At 34.1% G+C, this 19,854-nt stretch overlaps 1 protein-coding gene across 1 annotated transcript in view; it reads left to right on the forward strand.

Annotated features, from left to right (window-relative positions):
• The window catches only part of LOC149080626 (uncharacterized), a 76,830-nt gene extending 57,202 nt beyond the window's left edge, over nt 1–19,628 (forward strand). Inside the window, exons 13-15 of the mRNA XM_089239775.1 lie at nt 4,326–4,414; nt 11,310–11,405; nt 14,242–19,628. Coding sequence (XP_089095901.1) covers nt 4,326–4,414; nt 11,310–11,405; nt 14,242–14,343 — 287 coding nt within the window. The 3' untranslated portion in view covers nt 14,344–19,628. The remainder of the gene's footprint in view (nt 1–4,325; nt 4,415–11,309; nt 11,406–14,241) is intronic.
• Nucleotides 19,629–19,854: the final 226 nt, after the last annotated feature.

The following is a 19,854-nucleotide window of genomic DNA, read 5'->3' on the forward strand; positions in this document are numbered from 1 at the left end:
AACACCAGTAATCCCTCATCTATCTGTAACACACAGTAAGGACTCTCTTTAACTCTTTTGGCTTAATGTGGTGCTTCCAGAAATATAGCCAGAGGAGATGATATTAAGTAATTGTCTCCACCCCTATAATATGGGGTAGCTTTAAAAGGAAATGGCTACTGTGTAGTGTGATATTCTTTTTGAATCACATGCTAGCTTAAGTGTATTACATACAGTTACTATTGCAAAGCAGATTTAACACCATATTTCCCTGGATTAGCTGGCATGCCATGAAACTCAAGGGAAACCAGCTTTTTGAATGTTGGGGTCTGGTATGTGATGGAATAAGGATTGAAGAATTTTCCAGAATCTGTGACTCAAGTTTCTTGGCATGCTAATCTCACTCGCTTCTTCCTGGCATGCCAGCTAATGAAAGGGAATACTGTATTTTGCCACCTGTGGGCTGTACAAATTTTACTGCCCTCCTCTTGTTATTGTCTAAGTATTTTGACCACCCATTCCCCAAATTTGCTGACCATCCAAACTGACCACCTTGGGCTATAGCTCGCTAAGCTCCATCTAGATACTAAATTCCCTGTTACTACTACAATGGAACCTCATTTATGTGATGTTCAAGAGACCATGAAAAACATTGAATGAATATAAAAATTGTAGAAGTGAAAAGAAAATATTAGAGAGAGAGAAAGAGAGAATAATTCAAGGGTTTCAATTGCATTTTAAATTTAGTTGTAAAAATTATAGTGTAAAAATATTAGTGTAAAAATTATAATTAAAAAAAACAACAAAATTAATTATTTAAAATCATATGAATTACTTGGAAAACTATATTTAACATGACATTACTGTTTTGTAAATCTTGAGTACTTTCATACTATTTGTTTCAAGATTTAAAAAAAAAACAAAATTTAAACTTTTAGAAAAGGTCTTATTGTTTGTTATGCTGATTGGATTGGTTACTTTCCTAAGCAAAGTAAATAATTCATTGAGCTAGTTCTTTGAAAATTTTCTTAAAGAAAATCAATGCCATACAAGTGTCCTATTAGCAGACATGTAGCATTCCAAATCCTCTCAATGCACTTTCCTACCCCTCAGGAATAATGCTGTAGACATTAGAATTTTCAAAAAAGGGCAATTGTCACATGAGTGTCTATTCTTAAAATGGTAATAGCTGGCTCAATGTTCATTTTCATATCTGTTAACAATCACCCTAAAATATGTGGCTTTTGGGGTGACAATATGCATTAAGAACTGTTTCAGTGGTCCAATTTTACGATCTGCATGATTTACAAAGCTTTGATGGATAAAAATATGTCATTTTCCAATTTAGGGTTCTAGTCAGAGTGAAACCGTTGAATAATTAAAGTTGTGCATTGCATAAATCGAATAGTTTACCATTAAAATGTATATTGATGAATTGTGACTGAAGTCAAATAGCCTATAAATGCGAAAGTGATCATATAAATGAGAGACATATAAACAATATTCCACTCTACTAATAAACTGCATATGCATCTTGTAAACATTCCTCTGAGAAATTTCTAATAATTTGATGCGTACCTCGAAGTGTTTGTGCATATATGTGTGCAATATAATTGGTCCTGATGTATTTATGATGGCTGAGTCTGAGGTATGTGTTATGTGTTCTATAAGTGCTGCCATATGTCTTCCAAATTAGAAGTGAATTTAGCCGATGCCTGTTTTTCTGTTCTGTAAATATTGTTATAGGGCTGCATTCTTTTTTCAGAAAGGGAAGGCTTTTGTCAAATCAAAGACTGGAAATGCAGTTTTTTGGCAATCATGCCTTGAAATACCACAGACATTTACTGAAAATTCTTCATAAAGAAGTGTACACTCAAGTCTATTTATACATAAATAAGTTGTTTCATTCCATAAAAAACAACATTCTGAAATAATTTTCAATGTAAATATAATAATTAAAATGTGAGCCTTTGTGTAAGAAATTTAATCACACAGTTAATCAATTTATTAGTTAATAATAGTTATTCAAAACAACACACACACATGCTATGTAGAGACTCTGATGTTTGTGTTCAAAAAAATTGTGTGTTTTTCTTTCAAAAAAAAATTTAGTTCGCAAGAAATCATAATATATATTGATAGTATCTGTTTTTTAAAGTGGTGTATATTTTCCTATGCTCTGGGTGATGCAACACCAGATAATCAGATAATTTCACTGCTAATAAAATGCATCAACCTCTAGTTTGACATTTTAATTCTTGTTTGTAAACTGTGTTTTTGTCTAGCTATTCATTACTAGTTTCAATGGCCTATTTAATCATCTAAATGCATAATTTAATCATAGAACAAATAGACGAGTTCATCTGTGGTATAGAAAAATAATGTGTATAGGGAGGACCCAAAAGAAACAGGAAACAGTCTCTAATGGTTAACAGCCCCAAAGCAGAATATATCAATATCTCTGAAATGTCGGAACAGTTAGTGCTACTGCAGAACAATCTGAAAGAATTAAGAAATTTTAAGAAAGTGCAAAAAACATTATTATGGGGATTTTTACCACAGAACATTTCCAGTCAGCTGAGGGATCATTGTATAACATTCTGCTTTGGGGGTGACAGTGCATCCTTTGGCTGCTAGATGCATCTTGCAAGGCACCTTCTGCATCAGTCCACCAACTGCTGTCATTAAGTTATTCATTCATTATCTTTTATGAAGGCAGAAAAGTTGAAACTATGTGCAACCATGTAATTCTGTTTTTCTGTCAGGGTAAACAGTTTTAAGGCTTAAAAAAGCTTATAAGGAACCAACTGCTGTGAGAAACCAAAAGTTTACGGATGGTTTTCTCTCTTCAGGAGTGATGAATTTTCTCTTGCAAGGCAACGTTGCACAGTATGACCCTAGATTTTCCGAGTGGAGAAAAACATTACGAGAATTTATGAACTGAATCTCTCTCTCTTTTTCCTAAGTAGCAGTATTGAAAGAGGAGGCATGGTATTCATTGAGTACTGACCCTTCAGATAGAGAATGCAGGGCATCTCGTCTCACACATAGTGAATTCGTTTTTTCTTCCTCTCTGCACACAGGGCAAATAGATGAATCTGTGAACCATTGTAGATATTTTGCTTGGTTAAGGTGACTGATGATGATTTGTATAACCTGTCAAATTTGTTTCCTATTCAGCAAAATAAGTTTTTTGACTATTCTGTTGGATCCCAGAGGCTAAGATTTGTTTGCAGTTCTTCCTCAATTTCTATTGCCAATGATGCTTATTCTGCCTGACATCTCTTTCAATGGTTGATATGGAAACAGAATAGAAAGATTGAATTAAGTCCAATTTCAAAACAATTCTGATTTCTTTTTTGATGCAAACGCCATTGTTCAATCAAATTTTGTTCCTTATGGTCAGACTGTTAACCAGGCATTTTCCTTACAAGTCCTGAAACACTTGCGTGGTACACCACTTCACCAAACACCAACTCTGGCCATATCGCTATATTGCAATTTACTGCCATTAATGAGATGGGTTGGAAATGAAAGCGCTGTCTATCGATGATCGCCTCAAGTTTGTTAGGGAAAATATCTTATCTATATCCTCTCTTGAGTTCGAACCCGGGACTGTGACAGCAACTTTCACAGTGGTAGATGAGCATCTTACCACCACGCCACTCTGACCCAAGGTACACTTGGGCCATGATACACTAACACAGAAACACCCCAAGTTGGGGGAAGTGAAGAGTGATAGCTTCATAACAATAACACACCTACAACATACAAAGCTTTGAGTATGAAGCAATTTTCAACCAAACACAGCAAGATCCAGTTCATCCATCTGCTATATTTATCTGATTGCAATTCATGCATTTTTTTTTCACTTCCTTGAAGGGAAAACTGCCAAAGATAAGAATGTTGTGCAGATATGAAAGAGGTGAAGAAAAAACCATGAAGCATGGGCGGATACGGGGGCCCCCATCGTCAAAGGCGGAGTCAACTGATCTAATGAATATACGAATTGATATCATCATCATCATTGTGCCCCCAGCAATAATGACCCCCAAACTTCCAAGTGTATCTCTGCCTATGCCATGAAGGCATTAAAAGGCAACACTTTGGAAGACTTTTGGGACTATTCTGAAAAGTGGAAACATTTTAGACTGCTACATCGTAACAAATTGACAGTTCTTTGAAGGAGATTCAATATGTAGCACCTCAAAATAAATATGTTATTTTTTTAATTAAATAAATTTTAGTTTCTCGTGAATTCCCTATATATATCAAAGTAAATCATCATATATTTTCTAATATCAACAAAACTGCTCTCTGAAATGAATTTAAAAATATATTTTCAGTTTTTGAAGTTGCAGAGGAGCACATGGAGCACACATTTATTTGTGTATATATCTGCGCATGGATTTCCCTTTTTTGTGACTACAGAGAGGTAAGTTTGGGTTTTTTTTAACTTTCGTAAAAGAAAAATTTATTGAGTGAAAATACATATATCAGCTATTTTTTTATCTTGCTAATTCAATATAATATCAATAAAATTTAGAAATTTTTATAAAATACAAAACATCCTGTGTGCATGGATTTTTCACTGCAAGGGCCTGAATCTTACATGATCAATAAGGATGGATTCATAATCATATAAGTTTGGAATGCCTTCCAGAGATTTGTGTTGACACAGATATTGCTATGAAAACATGTACCCTACCTGAAAGATTAGACACCTCGCTTTCCTTATGGAGATATGAAAACATTTATACTAGACTAACACTGGTGCAATCAGCTTGTATGTGTGTGTGTGTTCTTTCTCATAGTAATGGTTGCAGAATGTTTGTAGATTTCTCACCTCTCATGTCATTATCAACTTATTCGGTAGAGCATAAAATTTCACTCATCAGGACATTTGATTTCAATACTATCGGCTAATTGGAACTATTTCTGCTAATGCACATTTATTACCATTAGTGCAATGACCAAGAGCCCTATATGAAGCATAGTTTGCTAAACTGTTGTGTTAGTTTAGATCATAGTTTTCCAATCTTTTTTGTCCCATCGCCCCATTTTTCAGAAATTATTTTCGCCCATCGCCTCCTTTTTCAGAAATTATTTTCTCCCATTGTCCCCAATGCAATCTAACCCATAGGATCCTATGTTATGCCCATAGCTTCTACCCCCCCCCCCCCCCGGGAACTGTCCATCCCCCTCAAGGGGGCATTAATGCCCACGTTGCAAATCACTGGTTTAGATGCACATTTGATATACCCGTTAGTTCAGTTAGATATGAAATTCTCAGGCATTTTCAAGGATCTCCAGTTTCAGAATTCTTGAGAAAATACCTGATTTGGTTGGGAAATCAGGAAAATTGTTTTCCAATCTGGTTAACCCAAAATGTGAAATTACGAAAAATGCTTTATTGCTGATGCCTGAAAATTTTCACATTTTTCCGCCCACTTTTTTCTTTCTCTTTATCTCTATTTGTTCTTTCCTTCCAAGAACCAGGCTTGTTTAGCTTCCCCCCCCCCCCCCAGAAATTCAAGTACATATTTTTACAGTAGTTTCAGTTTGAATGTGGGATGAGACAGCCCGCATGGTTTATAGAATATACAGCTCCAGTACTGTAAGGAGTAACTACTATAAAATATTCCTGTTCCTTGTACCTGTGAATAGATGTCACCAAACAAACCATTTTCAATTTCAGAGTTGCTGGGAAAAAGGAGCCTGTTTGACAGTCGTCTTTGCTAGTAAGGTCTATCCAGAAATGGTCTATGTACAAACATTAGAAACATGGTCGATAGCTATCAGTGTTTCTCTATCATACACCATCAATTTCCCCCACCCCAAAATATCTCCTCTCTCTATTGAAAGAAAATATTGCATATTGAAAACATCTTTTCTATGCATTGAACAAGTTGAAGTCATGTCTACTGATGTTAAATGATGACTTAAAACAAAAGAATAAATTAACTGTTTCTTCGTTACTTCAAATTATGTAAAAATTCCTATTCATAGTTTATTCAGGAATGAAAGAACACGCACATAAGTCCTTTTGTGTTTTTGTATGTCTTTTTTTAAACAAAAAATAACATTCTATGTATTTGTTATTGTTTTTTGGATAATTCGAATATTCAATATCCACCTTAAATTATCAAGACTACTGCCTGCATATGTATATACTCATCTAGAGTAATTATTCAGGATAGAAAGATTTTCAAACAATGCAATTGAAATTATTTCATGAAAGCTGAACTCTGTGAGTTATGGCAAAAAGAATTAATTGCAAGGGTGTTAAAGTTAACAATGTTGAACTGCTTACAAGATTAGCACTTTAAGTTTTAAGCAACGGATGCTAATATCATTGTAAGGAATTGAAGGTTAAAAAAATATAAAAGAAAATATGTATACTTTGAGAGTAAATAAAGTTTGCCTTAGATAAGTTAAAGGTAGAATTTTAAAGATCATGGCTTTTTTATTGCATCAAAGTACTTGAGCAATGTGACAAGTTTCTGGTTGGCTCATGAATACTTTACTGATTAACATTCACAGTTAATATTTACTTAATTACCTCTTCCACACAAAAGAGTAAAGGATAGATATTTATCCTGAAACTCTTAAAAAAAAATTATGCTAAAAATAGCGAGTAAACATTTGAACCTACGAGCCTGTTGCAAGGAAGAGGGGTGTACTGCTTTATTCTTTTAAATAATAATAAATAAATAACATTTAATAAATATTTATTTAACATTAAATAAATGACATTTTATGAAAACGAAACAAGAAATATATGATTTTGAGAATTCTCTGGGAATCATTTCCTGATTCTCAAAAGTTTCAATATTTCGAGAATTTGAAAACCCTGTGAGGTTCAAATGTATATTCAACAGTTCAACAGTGTATTCATGAATTTTAGTTCCACTCACATTTTTAGCTTTGTTATATTATATACCCTACTTAAAACATACACTGTGGGTATAACATACCTAAAACATTCCCCTAATTTAGAAAAATATTCAAAACAGACTTGCTTGTATAACACACATTATATACAGGTGATGTCTTTTGATCCCTAGGGCATAAGTCCTTCAACACCACATGAACAGATTGTCAGGATGATTTTGTAAGCAGGGCTCCACCTTGTCCTACTTTTCCTACTTTTTGTAAAATGTCCTACATCTGTTTTACTTTTCCTGCTTTCTAGATTTTGTCCTACCTTTCCTACTTTTTTATCAAATCTTGTCAAAAAAATTTGTGTAATTTTTTATAAAATGAAAATGAAATCACATCGAAATATTGCCGAATAATACAAATGCAGTAAATTGCAATTAATGGTTTTGCTAAAGCAGAAGTTGTATCGTTTTCTCTGGTTATATGCGGGGGAGGGGGTGTATGTGAACCATGTGGTTTATTAATTTTTTGCTTAGTTTGAGGGTTAAAAATGGGTTTTGAGTCAATGTTTTCAGTAGTCATTAAAAACTTCTATCTGGATAGGAAAAATAATTTTGTATTTACTACTATATTTGGATTTGGATTATTCATTATACAGTTATTAACATTCATCATTTAAAATTATGGTGCACATTTGTGTATAAGTGAAACAACAGTTTTCATAAAGCATTTGGATACATAGGCCTATTCTAGGTTTTGTGATTGATGCTCCCCAATATCATTCGTCTTTTGTATTTTTAGGCCATGCAGAGGCATAAACAATGTTTACAAAGCTCTGAAAAGAGCTAGAAATGAAAGTACTTCATTTGTCAAAAACAATCTTCCTGGCATTGAAAATTAAAATATGTAAACAAATTCCTTTAAAAAAAAAAGACCACATTATTTATATTGGATCTTGTAATTTACAAATTTTGCATTGGCTTTTGAAAGTAGTCTGTAAAGAGTGTCATTCTTAAAAACCTTACTTGTCTTCATAATTTGTTGTGCATCGAGGAAAAGAGTTGACTGACTGGACTTTATAAGACTCCTTGAAAAAAGAATGTAATATGTATTGTGAGAAGAGACAGAAAAGAATTATCTGTGGTATATATAGTATGCTATTTAGTATGATATGCTATTTCGTTCCAAAAGATTTTTTGTTCCCAAGTCATTTCTGTCATTTTGCTGTGGCTTGAGTCAATTTTATAGGCTACTGAAATAGTGCTATGGAAAAAAAATTAATTTTAAAAATAAAAAATAAAAAATAATTTTTTGCTAAGGCTATGGTTATGTTGTCTTAGGGGGTATCCCTTCCCTGTCCTACTTTTTCTAATTTTTGAGTGGGAGCCCCTGCGTAGGTCATCTTGGTTTCCTTTGTTATTCACCCATTTTACAGCAGTAGCAGTGCAGGTATTTTACACAACAGTTCCATGCTGTGAATTTTGAAAAAAAAATTGCAACGAACATTGTTTGCACTTGCAAAAAATAAGTTCTTACCTATAAGAAGTGTTGGTACTGACCGTAGACCATTAGGAAATGTAGGGTTCCTTTCACCTTAATGCTTAGTTTCAGTTTCAATCTATATGCAGACTCAAACTTATTGCATTTGTTGGCTCATGTGGTATACCTTATGAAAATTTTACCAGTGGCAAAATGAGTGAAGAGAGTTGAGAGAACCATTGTTGTATTGAAATACATATAGCAGTGATAAAACAAACACCTGTTGTGATTGGGAAAACAAAAATCCACACTGTTTTAAAAGCATCAAATCACTACCTGTTAAAAAAAACTATGCTAAAGTATGTTGCTCGATGATAAGCAAAATTTATGAAGGAGGATATGAATTTGATAAAAATGTTGGATGCGCCAAAAAAATTATATCAGGCAATTTTTTCCTGGATCCTGACTTCAGTCTTAAGTAGGACCGTTCTCCTTTACTAGGACATGTCCTCCATTTTTATGTCATTTCAAGCATCCTCCTATGTTTTGGAAAATTTGCCCTTTTGGAGTTTTTTTCTGGGGAAATTATTTTTGTCACTTTGAAACATACTTCTTTATTGATATGAGTGTTTTTGTGTTTTTTCCCCCACACTCATTCACCAATAGCCGCTGAAATTCCCAGAATTTTTTCTGTTTCTGCTTTTCTTAGCAGTTCTGTTTTAGATAGGGTTACCAGATTCAAAAACTGAGAAGGGAGAATGCCTGCGTACATGAGCGGAGATATGCCCCCCTCCCCCCCCCAGCATCAAAGGTAGAGTCGACTGATCTAATGTATATATGTTATATGAATTGACATCATCATCGTGCCCCTCCCAGCAATAATGAACGTGCCCCCCAGACTTCCAAGTCTATCTCCGCCTATGCCTGCATGTGCACCCTTAGTGATGTCACTTATCCCAATTTTCATAATAGATGGTGCCATTATTCCGATAAATAAAACCGGCCACAACAATAATTTTCCACAACTCTAAAATCAAACCACTAAAAAAAGCAGAAACAGAAAAAATTCTGGGAATTCGGCAGCTATTGGTGAATGTGTTTGGAAAAAAAAACATAAACACTCATATCAATGGAAAAATATATATTTCAAAAGTGGAGAAAAAAAATTTTTCCCAAAAAAAAAGAATTTTGGAAACCTGAAAAGGGTGAATTTTCCAAAATGTAGGATGCTTGAAATGACATCCAAAAGAAGGACGGTTGGTAACCCTAGTTTTAGAGTTGTGAAAAATTATTGTTGTGGCCAGTTTTATTGGTCGGAATAGTGGCACCATCTATTGTGGAAATTGGGATAAGTGATGTCACTAAGGCTAAGAACATATTGGGAGCAGCGAGCAAAGTGACGAATGAGGGAGAAGAGAAGCGAGATGAGAATATAGCTGTAAGCAAAGAACTTAGCACACATAGTGGGGGCGTTTACTATAGCAGAGAGTATCGAATAGAAACTTGCAATCGACGTGGTATTTTTAATTAAATAATGCTTAAAAATTTCATAATTATAAAACCATTGCTCAGACCAGTTTAGAAATAATAGTGTGTGAATATTGCTATACTACGGAAATATTCCTCATATTTTGGTCGCTTTGCTACTTACATCTTTTCCCGCGGCATTTGAGTGCGAAAATCACTTCCCAAAAAATCAATATTTTCTACTAAATTTATGAGTAACAAATTGAGAAAAATATTAAGTTTATCAAAGCCCCCCTACCATTTAAATTTTTATTATTAGTATTAGGGTAGAAGTGGAAAATCCCCCCGCTCGAATAGCTTTATTTGTATAAATATTTGTGGGTTTCATTTTCTTTTACACAACAAACATAGTTATTGACACAAAAATCCAGCATAAAAAACATTCCATACGCTTCTCTAGTATGGAAATATTGACGGTACACAGAAAATAAACAAGCAAATAAAACTTGCCAATTTTTCCACAGAAACATACATGATTTTTAATTCAGACTACTCAAATACATTTTCCCACACATCATGCATGATAAATTAGCTTGAAACTCAAAATATAAATCATTTTTGGTATGGTTAAGCACGTGCACACAAAAAAAGTTCGACAGGAAATATATGAAAATTTTATTCGGTACTTGCTGTTTTCATTTGATCGTCCACACCATTTTGAAGTACGTCGAGAACTTAACATCAACGATTCTGGCGACATTTTCGACCTCACTGCCATTTTTTAACAGCGAAAACAATCCCTTTGACAGCCATCTTGAAGCTACACGCAAGTGAGTAGAGTAGCATAAACAAAATATCTTGAATGCGCTGCTCTTATCGGTTATCATGGAATTCCTGCTCTGTTGCGGTGTACGCCACTATACGCAGGTGCATTGGAATCAGTGTGTTTGATTTCTCTTCTCCCATCGTTGCTTTGCTCTCCGTCTCACTATGTGTTCATCCTAAAAGTGCACTCAGGCATCCTCCTTTCTCAGTTTTCGAATCTGGTAACCCTAGTCTTAGGTTTATATATTTTTTAAATTTCTGTCAGAAATAAGTTGCAACAGCCATGGGAAAGTATGTAGCTTTTAAAATTTGTCATTTCGAGTATGTTTGGGCTTCTGACCAATTTGATTTCGATTGAATTTCCTCAATTCAATAAATAAAATTCTAGGTTTGTTCTGATTTGTTTAATCAGGGTTTGGCTGTACTATTTCATTTTCTGTAACATAATTACCATTGATACATATTGACTTGTTTGTCATTTGCAATGGTGCAGTAGGGCACTGTGTTGGCTATCGCTGCTATAGTGAAAGAGTTTAGCAAAGGTCAAGGAATAGTCACAAAAATGTCATAAAATTTCCTTTGGGTATGTGGTGCATATCTTGATAAAAAAAAATTCAATTGCCATTTTAAATTATAATGTTTAAACATGGTTCTTTTTTGTGTTAATATAAATATAGCCATTTTTGGAGCACGCAAACAGACTTCTTACTTTAAGGACAGTTGATTGTGCATTGCAAGCTCTTACTCAGATGAGGAATTTTCTACCACTATTAGTGAGTAGATATTTTTGAACAAATAAAATTTTTCTTTAATATTTCTTATGAATTAAAATTTTAAATTAACACATTTATTAAATTTTTTATGATCTATTCAAGATTGTTGATTCTCTCCAATGCTAACTAACCTAACACAAATTCTATATTAGATCTCAAGCCACTCATAGATTTATTTTATATAACTCTTTGTCACTTCATAGTTCTTAACCACTTAATAAATATTGATATCTTTGATTTTTTCCTCAACCCTCTTTTGAACATTTGATAGTTATTTTATTTTTTATAACAGACTTCATTAAATTCAAATATTTTTATGTGGTTGCAGAAAGTGTTTCCCTCGATATAAATAATATGTCTACTACCCCTGGAAGAGACATCTGTTTTGCTACTAGCCAAGTGAGTGTCCCATTTCAAGGGTTTAGGTTTGGTTTCAGGTATTCATTTTTTCCCTTTGTTAGGATGTCTGTGTCACAGTAGCTATGACCACAGATCAGTCACTGTAACATCATTCTACTGTTCTGTATTTTGCTCAATGCTTTATAGAGGAAATAATATATAAATGTCCAGAAATTTGACAGCAATCAACTATTGCAGTGAATTGCACCCAATTACTGCTGATGATTGCCATCAACAACAATTGGATGCATTGCAACATAAAGTGCAATAGATAAAGGTGATAAAATGAATGTGCTTCTTCATGATGAATTTCTTTAGTCCAGGAACAACCATAATGCATAGACGGAGATAGACTTTGCAGTCTTGGGGGGGGGGTGTATGCCCTCATATCTCCGCCCATGCCACGACGGAAAGCATCAGAAGGGTAATGAAATGAAACACCATTGGCATATTGAAGAGAACAGTTTATAAAAATGAATAAAATTAATGAAGAGACCATCATAATTCACCATTTAAGATAACTGTGCATGAGATGTATCAGCTGTGGGAAGGAAATTAGTTTTGAAAATATTCTATGTTTTTGGCAGTTTTTTGTGCTGTTTACTGAATGCCAATGAAGAGTAAGCACCCTGAAAACATATGCTAATGATATATTTTTTTAAAAACTGCTTTGCAACATATGTTTCATTTGTTTCCCTTATAAAGTACCTTTTCGATTCAAAAACCTGTACTTCAATTTTTGAAGATATCAACAACAGCTATTATTTAAAAAAATTATTTTATTTATATTATACAATTTTTTTTAATTACCACTGAAATTATTATGTAACATGTTTTTGTAAATGTAGATTTTTTTTCAAGTGAACTTGGCAGGAATCAACCATACTTCTCCAAGGCCACACTTTGATATATCGGTTAAAAAGTCTTCATTCTGATAAAAACGAGTGATATGGTTCCCTCATACATTTTCTTCACTACAATTAATTGCAAACCAACTATAGTGGTCTTGTTCTGGTGTTTGTGCATCTTAGTTAGCCCTGGAGCAGAGCTCAAAATTCATACATGCAAAGAGGAGGGGTGTGTGAAAAATTGTGTTTATATATGTGCCTCCATGTCCTACGACCATCAATGATTTGGAAGCTTGTTTCACAACTACTATCAACACAGACAGAAACATATTGCCAAGCGTTTGACAAGAATTATATTACAGACTTGATTGTATATCACATTTGACGCAAGGAGGGTGTATTCAATATATGTGATGTGGAATTAAATGCTGTGAAACTTGAATACAGTATCGTTGTGCAGTAAAGCTTTAAAATTATTAAATTCTTTTGGACTCAGCCTGTATTCAAAATACACTTATGATAAAAGCCAAACTCAACATCACAGTAGACCTTACATTTCTCATTTTTGTCATATGATGTTTATTTAAAAATTATAAAAAGACACATGTCTCTTTTATAATTTTTCTTTATCATGTAGGGGTATGTACAAAAATCCCTTAGTATTTTTGAAGGAACTTAATACATGGTCAGGCAAACACATATGGACTAAATAAAATCAGCTTGAATGTATTAGTGCAATAGAATCAGTTATGCTGAGGTTTATTCAATTGGTTTTGAAAAAAAAGTTGGACACTAGATTTTTTTATCTGCAAAAGATCATCTGAAGGAATTTTAATTTTTTCCTCTTTCTTGGAATAGACAAATGTTGCATAATTAAAAGTTCCAAATTGAAAATCCCTTGGGATAAAATACCTGAAGTACTAAAATATATGAAGTATCACAATTTTCCAATAAATATGCTACTGGATGAAGGAAAAATTTTATTTAAAGAAACATAGCAGCATTTTATGTGCCACAATTTTCTATAAGTTGCACATAATTTTTATTCAAGAACTGAAAAAACATTAACATTCAAACACAATTTTTCTCAAAATGAACTTTTAAAGCTATATAAGCCATAGCTTTATTACAGGAAATTACAGTATTTAAGAATAGGGCGCGGTAGCCCGGTCGATAAGATGCTCGCCTAATGTACCAAAGGATGTTTAGAGGTGTCGCGAGTTCGATACCCAGTTCGTCCTTGTCAGAAAACTTTCCTGACACAGGGGTACAACAAAAAAAGGCGACTTGACCGCAGCAAAAATTGCTACCGCAGGGAGTCCCCCATCGAGGTGTTAGCGCACTAACCTCTCGATGAGTATGAAAAACAAGCCTGCCGTTCGGAATCGGCAATAAATTGTAGGTCCCGGTCTAATTAGCCCTCGTGTGCAGAAAATGACCGTGGTGCGACAAAAATGATCAAATGAGTATTTAAGAATAGGCATCTCAATTGAAACAATTTTAACGTTTTCAATCTTTCCAAGTTGAGATATCTTACACATGATTATGTTTGTAATTCTGGTTGATTTAGCTCTTATTTACACTTTCAGGGTGATAATGGATTTGCAGAGGTGGTTTTGAAGCGCTCTGGAGAAACATTTCTTCGTCTTAAGGAAGGCTGTAATCGTAATGCCCAAAGTGAAAATACATGAGGCATGCATTGAGATAGGTGAAAATTACTACAAAGAAGTGTGAAATATAGGAAAAATTTGTGTGGCCTCGAGTGTTTGATACTGGGCTGACTAGAGGAGGATTCTACAGAAATTTCCTACTGCATGCTATTCATATTTTTGATTTCCCTTTGTGTTTTACATGGGATAAAGTCTATTCTTATTTACTTTTGATGACCTGTGATGATGTTTTATAACTTTACACATGTTGGTGCTTCAAACCAAGATGTGAGGCAGAGAATTATCAGTTTATTTTTAATTTATTTTGAAATGTGCTCATTAGCTTTTACACACTTTTGAATTACCTGTGATGTTAGTTATTTTATCATTTGTATTGTTATTTTTTAATTTATACTTGCATAATTGCTTCAGAATTGGAGTGAAATGAGAAATTATCTATTAAAATTGTTTGCAAATCCTGTGCCACGATAAGCTTCAACAAAATTTTCCATTTAGTAGATAATTTAATGGTACGATACGTTATAAAATCCATGTACAGTGAAACTTTGGTTTACGAGTGTAATTTTCGTTCCATGAATATGATTTTAATCTGAAACACCCATATTTTTATTGAATCAAACTTCTCCATAAGAAATAACAAACTCAAAGGATTCATTTCATGCCCATCTCCCTCACGCCAACTACAATTCTTTTTGAAGATAAGTGCAGGTTAAAAATTCATTTTATACTATTGTACTTTATATTTTATATTAAAGGCTTGTGGATATTTGTAATGATACAGGAGCAGGGTCTTCAATTTGAAATTCCTGCCTGCAACACACAACAAGAAGGTGGGAGAGTCTTTCAAGGACCTGTGCTATAAATGCTACTTCTATAGTCAGTTGCGTCTTAATGAATGGGTACAAGTCAAACAAACAACTATACTAAAGTTTTTCATTAATATTCACACACCATATATATTTCTTAAATTAGGTCTTTCGTTGAAATGATAGAAGGAGCCCCAAAAAATGCTTGCACATTAAGGCAGCAATGCCCATAGTGAGAGAAGCCAAACCTTCAGCTTTTTAGTTGTGATCATGTGATGTTCAACAAAAAAACACAAATGCTCATAGCTTCTTACATTATAAACTAGTGGTATATGTACTACTTGAATTGCAAGAAAACTCTTGTTTATCAAATCAAAATTGGTTAAAATTTTTGCTTGTAATGCAAATCATTGCTCATTTATCAAGTCAAAATTTGTTAAAAACTTTTGCTCTTAAACTGAGTTACTTATAATCCGAAGTTTTACTGTACTTTTTCCTACATTATACATAAATTGTTTTGGGCATTCAAATTATTGTAGGTTATTTCAATATTCCAGCCATACTTCATGTGTTGGATGGGTCTATGTTCTAATTTGGGAATCCCACTGATCTATTCATATTTTCACAGATATTTTTCTTTTAAAATTAACGGATATTTTAAATTGTTTTCCTGAACTAAAAGAATTTTTAAGTAAATGACATGGGTGTTCACATGTGCTCTAAGAAGTTGTTTAATGCTATTTTCTTATGTGTAATGTGTTCAATGTACAGTTCATTTTATTAATGCTTTAATATATGCAGATTATACACAACCTACATACTAGTATCATTACAGTTGAGTCTGGATCATACTAGTACCATTACAGTTGAGTCTGGATCATACTAGTACCATTACAGTTGAGTCTGGATCATACTAGTACCATTACAGTTGAATCTTGGCTCAAAATTTTGTCTTAAGTCCTTCATGCAGCTGTTTGGAAACAGCTTTGAACTGCAGATGCTAGTCTAATTAATTATTATATGCATGAAATGCTCATGAGTTGACAAATAAAATGAAAAATTACATCATGTGGATTATAAAAGATCTCACATTAAGCCATTCTGTTACATTTGATTAACTTCGGTCTGCTTTTATTTGGCAAATGGCTCATCATTGTAAGTTTTCCAATAAAGTATATTTCATTTTTTAAAGGAGGCTATATATATATATTTTACTTACTCATTTTTTTTCTTTTTTAAATTAATTTTATATAAATCATAAAATCAATGATTTTCAATGCATGTTCTTATACACTGAAGAGCCAAAAAAACTGGAAACCTGCCTAATATCGTTTAGTTCCCCCGCGAGCCCGCAGAAGTGCCGCAACACGACGTGGCATGGACTCGACTAATTTCTGAAGTATTGCTGGAGGTAATTGACACCATGAATACTGCAGGGCTGTCCATAAATCCGTAGGAGTAAGAGGAGGTGGAGATCTCTTCTGAACAGCACGTTGCAAGGCATCCCAGATATGTTCAATAATGTTCATGTCTGGGGATTTAGGTGGCCAGCGAAAGTGTCTAAAGTCAGAAGAGTGTTCTTGGAGCCACTTTGTAGCAATTCTGGACGTGTGGGGTGTCGCATTGTCCTGCTGAAATTGTCGAAGTCCGTCGGAATGCACAATGGACATGAATGGGTGCAGGTGATCAGACAGGATGCTTACGTACCTGTCACCTGTCAGAGTCGTATCTAGACGTATCAAGGGTTCCATATCACGCCAACTGCACACGCCCCATACCATCACAGAGCCTCCACCAGCTTGAACAGTCTCCTGTTGACATGTAGGGTCCATCATGGATTCATGAGGTTGTCTCCATACCCGTACACGTCCATCAGCTCGAAGCAATTGGAACCGAGACTCGTCAGACCAGGCAACGTGTTTTTAGTCCTCAACAGTCCAATGTCAGTGTTGTCAGGCGCATGCGAGGCATAAAGCTCTGTGTCGTACTGTCATCAAGGGTACACGAGTGGGCCTTTGGCTCCGAAAGCCCATATCAATGATGTTTCATTGAATGGTTCGCACGCTGACACTTGTTGATGGCCCAGCATTGAAATCTGCAGCAATTTGCGGAAGGGTTGCATGTCTGTCACGTTTAATGATTCTCGTCAGTCATCGTTGGTCCCGTTCTTGCATGATTTTTTTCCAGCCGCAGCGATGTCGTAGATTTAATTTTTTACCGGATTCCCAATATTCACGGTACACTCGTGAAATGGTCGTACGTGAAAATCCAAATTTCATCTCTACCTCGGAGATGCTATGTCCCATCTCTCGTGCACCGACTATAACACCAAGTTCAAACTCACTTAAATCTCGATAGCCTGCCATTGTAGCAACAGTAATTGATCTAACAACTATGCCAGACACTTGTTGTGTTATATAGGCATTGCCGACCGCAGTGCCGTACTCTGATTGGTTCCGTATCTCTTTATTTGCATACGCATGCCTGTACCAGTTTTTTTGGCTTTTCAGTTTATGTATACCTGTTGAGATATAGCTGCTAATTTGCATATTTCATTTTGAGGAAATATGTTTTACTTATGTATCTTGATTTTTTTTTCCTACCCTGGGAAATTAAAATCATGTTTTATCAATTCATGGAAATGAGTGTCTTTAAACAACAAATTTAAACTAATTCAAGTTTCATATTATTATCTTAATATATGCAGTCTGCTGCTCATTTAGTACCCATATTTTTTTTATCACCCACTTGTGTTATATCTGTATGTCGAAGGTAAAGGGCACCATGTGCCAAAAGGGGAATTTCAAAGGAGAGCCATTTAAACATTTTTTTTAGTATGTCTTTCTATGGAGCTCACTTGCTTTATGAAGTGAATATCTCTATTATTTATTGAAAGAGGACTTAGTTCCCTATACCTATGTGTAGCGTAATGAACAATAGCAAATTACTAGCATTGTCCCACTATTGACGAAAATGGACATAGTGCCCTTTACCTCTGGCATATGAATATGATAAACTCATTAGTAATATGCAGATTTTTTGTCTGGCAGTTGGCTGATCAGCACACTATCCTTTGTATTGCTTAGTCTATGTTTGAATTCCATGGAAAAATAGACATTTAAAATTGTCTCGCTCAGTTTAATTTGTGGCCCGTCTTCATAAAATAATCATGATGTAACAAATGATCAAATATGTCAATTCTTTACATGTCTTTTTCATTGAGACAAGTTATATCAAAATGCAGATCACATGCACTCAAGTGTGCCAAAATAGTCAAAATAATACATGTAAACATATTTATATGCAAGGTTTTCTTAATTAAAAAGTTTAATTACACTCAAAAAACAGTTTAAAGCAAAACGATTCAAATGAATTTTAGCAAATTTTTAATATAAGTTCATGGCAATGAAATAGAAAATAAAAGAAAATAACTTTCACAGGTAATGTCTCCTTGGAAAAAGGGAGGAATGAATGAATTTTATTTTCACTTATAATGTCATGGGTAATTTGGGTATACTCTTTTCAAAACATTTTTGATACGATATGTTTAATACTATTACCTGCTGGGAATTGTAATTTTGCAATAAGATGTTCCAATTATTGAAGTCGAGACACATTACAGCATGTTCTTTTTTGTTTTTATCTAGCCAAAATTATGACAGTGCCACTATAGATCAGTTCCTTCACACTAAAAAATTACAGCGATTCATATCCAATATACATGCATGTGAAATAGTGGAGAAATGTGTGCTTTGGGGCCATTCAATCAGCAACTTAGAATATTTCATATCTTCAAAAAGGGTGGTTGATGACGTAAGCAACCTTCAAACCTCCTCTTCCCCCCCCCCCAGTCATCAAAAGTCAGCAAATCCGAAACCCCCTTCCTCGATGCTGATGTAATACTTGAATGACCCCTTATGACTTATTGTGCTATACCATAATATGTGAATGTACAATATTTCTATCAGCAATTAATTTGCAGCCTTATCATATTCAGACTAGTTGAAATATTGATCATTGTCTAAAAATTTGTTACAATTTAAATCCCTCCCCAGGAATGATAGTTTATGTAGATATCAATTTCCATAGGCAATTTTTTTAAACCAGGTTTTTCACTAACCAAGTGAAAATTAATTGGAATGTATTAGGTTGCCCAAAATTTTTCTTTAGTTTTTTAGTCAGTAAAGCATGCACAATTGTTTAATGTAACATTTCTCAGTTATGAATAATCTGTTTTACTCTATTACTTAATTTCTCCAGTCCAGAAGCCCCCCCCCCCCACTTAATACATTTCCAAAATTGTTGTGGTTTGCCAATAAATTGAAATTTTTTTGAAAATTTCATTTCACTTGAAAGTATAACTAATGCTTCATTATAGTAACTTGAAACCCCATGCAAAAATCAGTATTAATAAAGTGTAATAATCAATAATTTTCTAAGGTGGGATCAAATGAAAAGGTAAACCAGAGCTCCAAAAAAAAAAAATAAAAAAAAAAATAAGACACTACATTTTGTCAAAGTCAACATAACATTCCTTCTAATCGGTGTGAATGCCTACTCGCATTTGGTGGAAGTGGTATGCTGCACACAAGATCTTAAAATTTACTATCGGGGAACATGAGAGATTGCTTTGCCATGGATAGAAAAATCAGGTCTGCGCAGATGAAAAGAAAAATTAGAGGAAATGTTGCTTGCAGATTCTGAATATATTTTATTTCATTTTGCA

This window comes from Pholcus phalangioides, unplaced genomic scaffold, assembly GCF_987345545.1.
Source record: "Pholcus phalangioides strain wild (caught in Gottingen) unplaced genomic scaffold, Ppha-v1.0 ptg000011l_1, whole genome shotgun sequence".
NCBI classification, from domain to species: Eukaryota; Metazoa; Arthropoda; class Arachnida; order Araneae; family Pholcidae; genus Pholcus; species Pholcus phalangioides.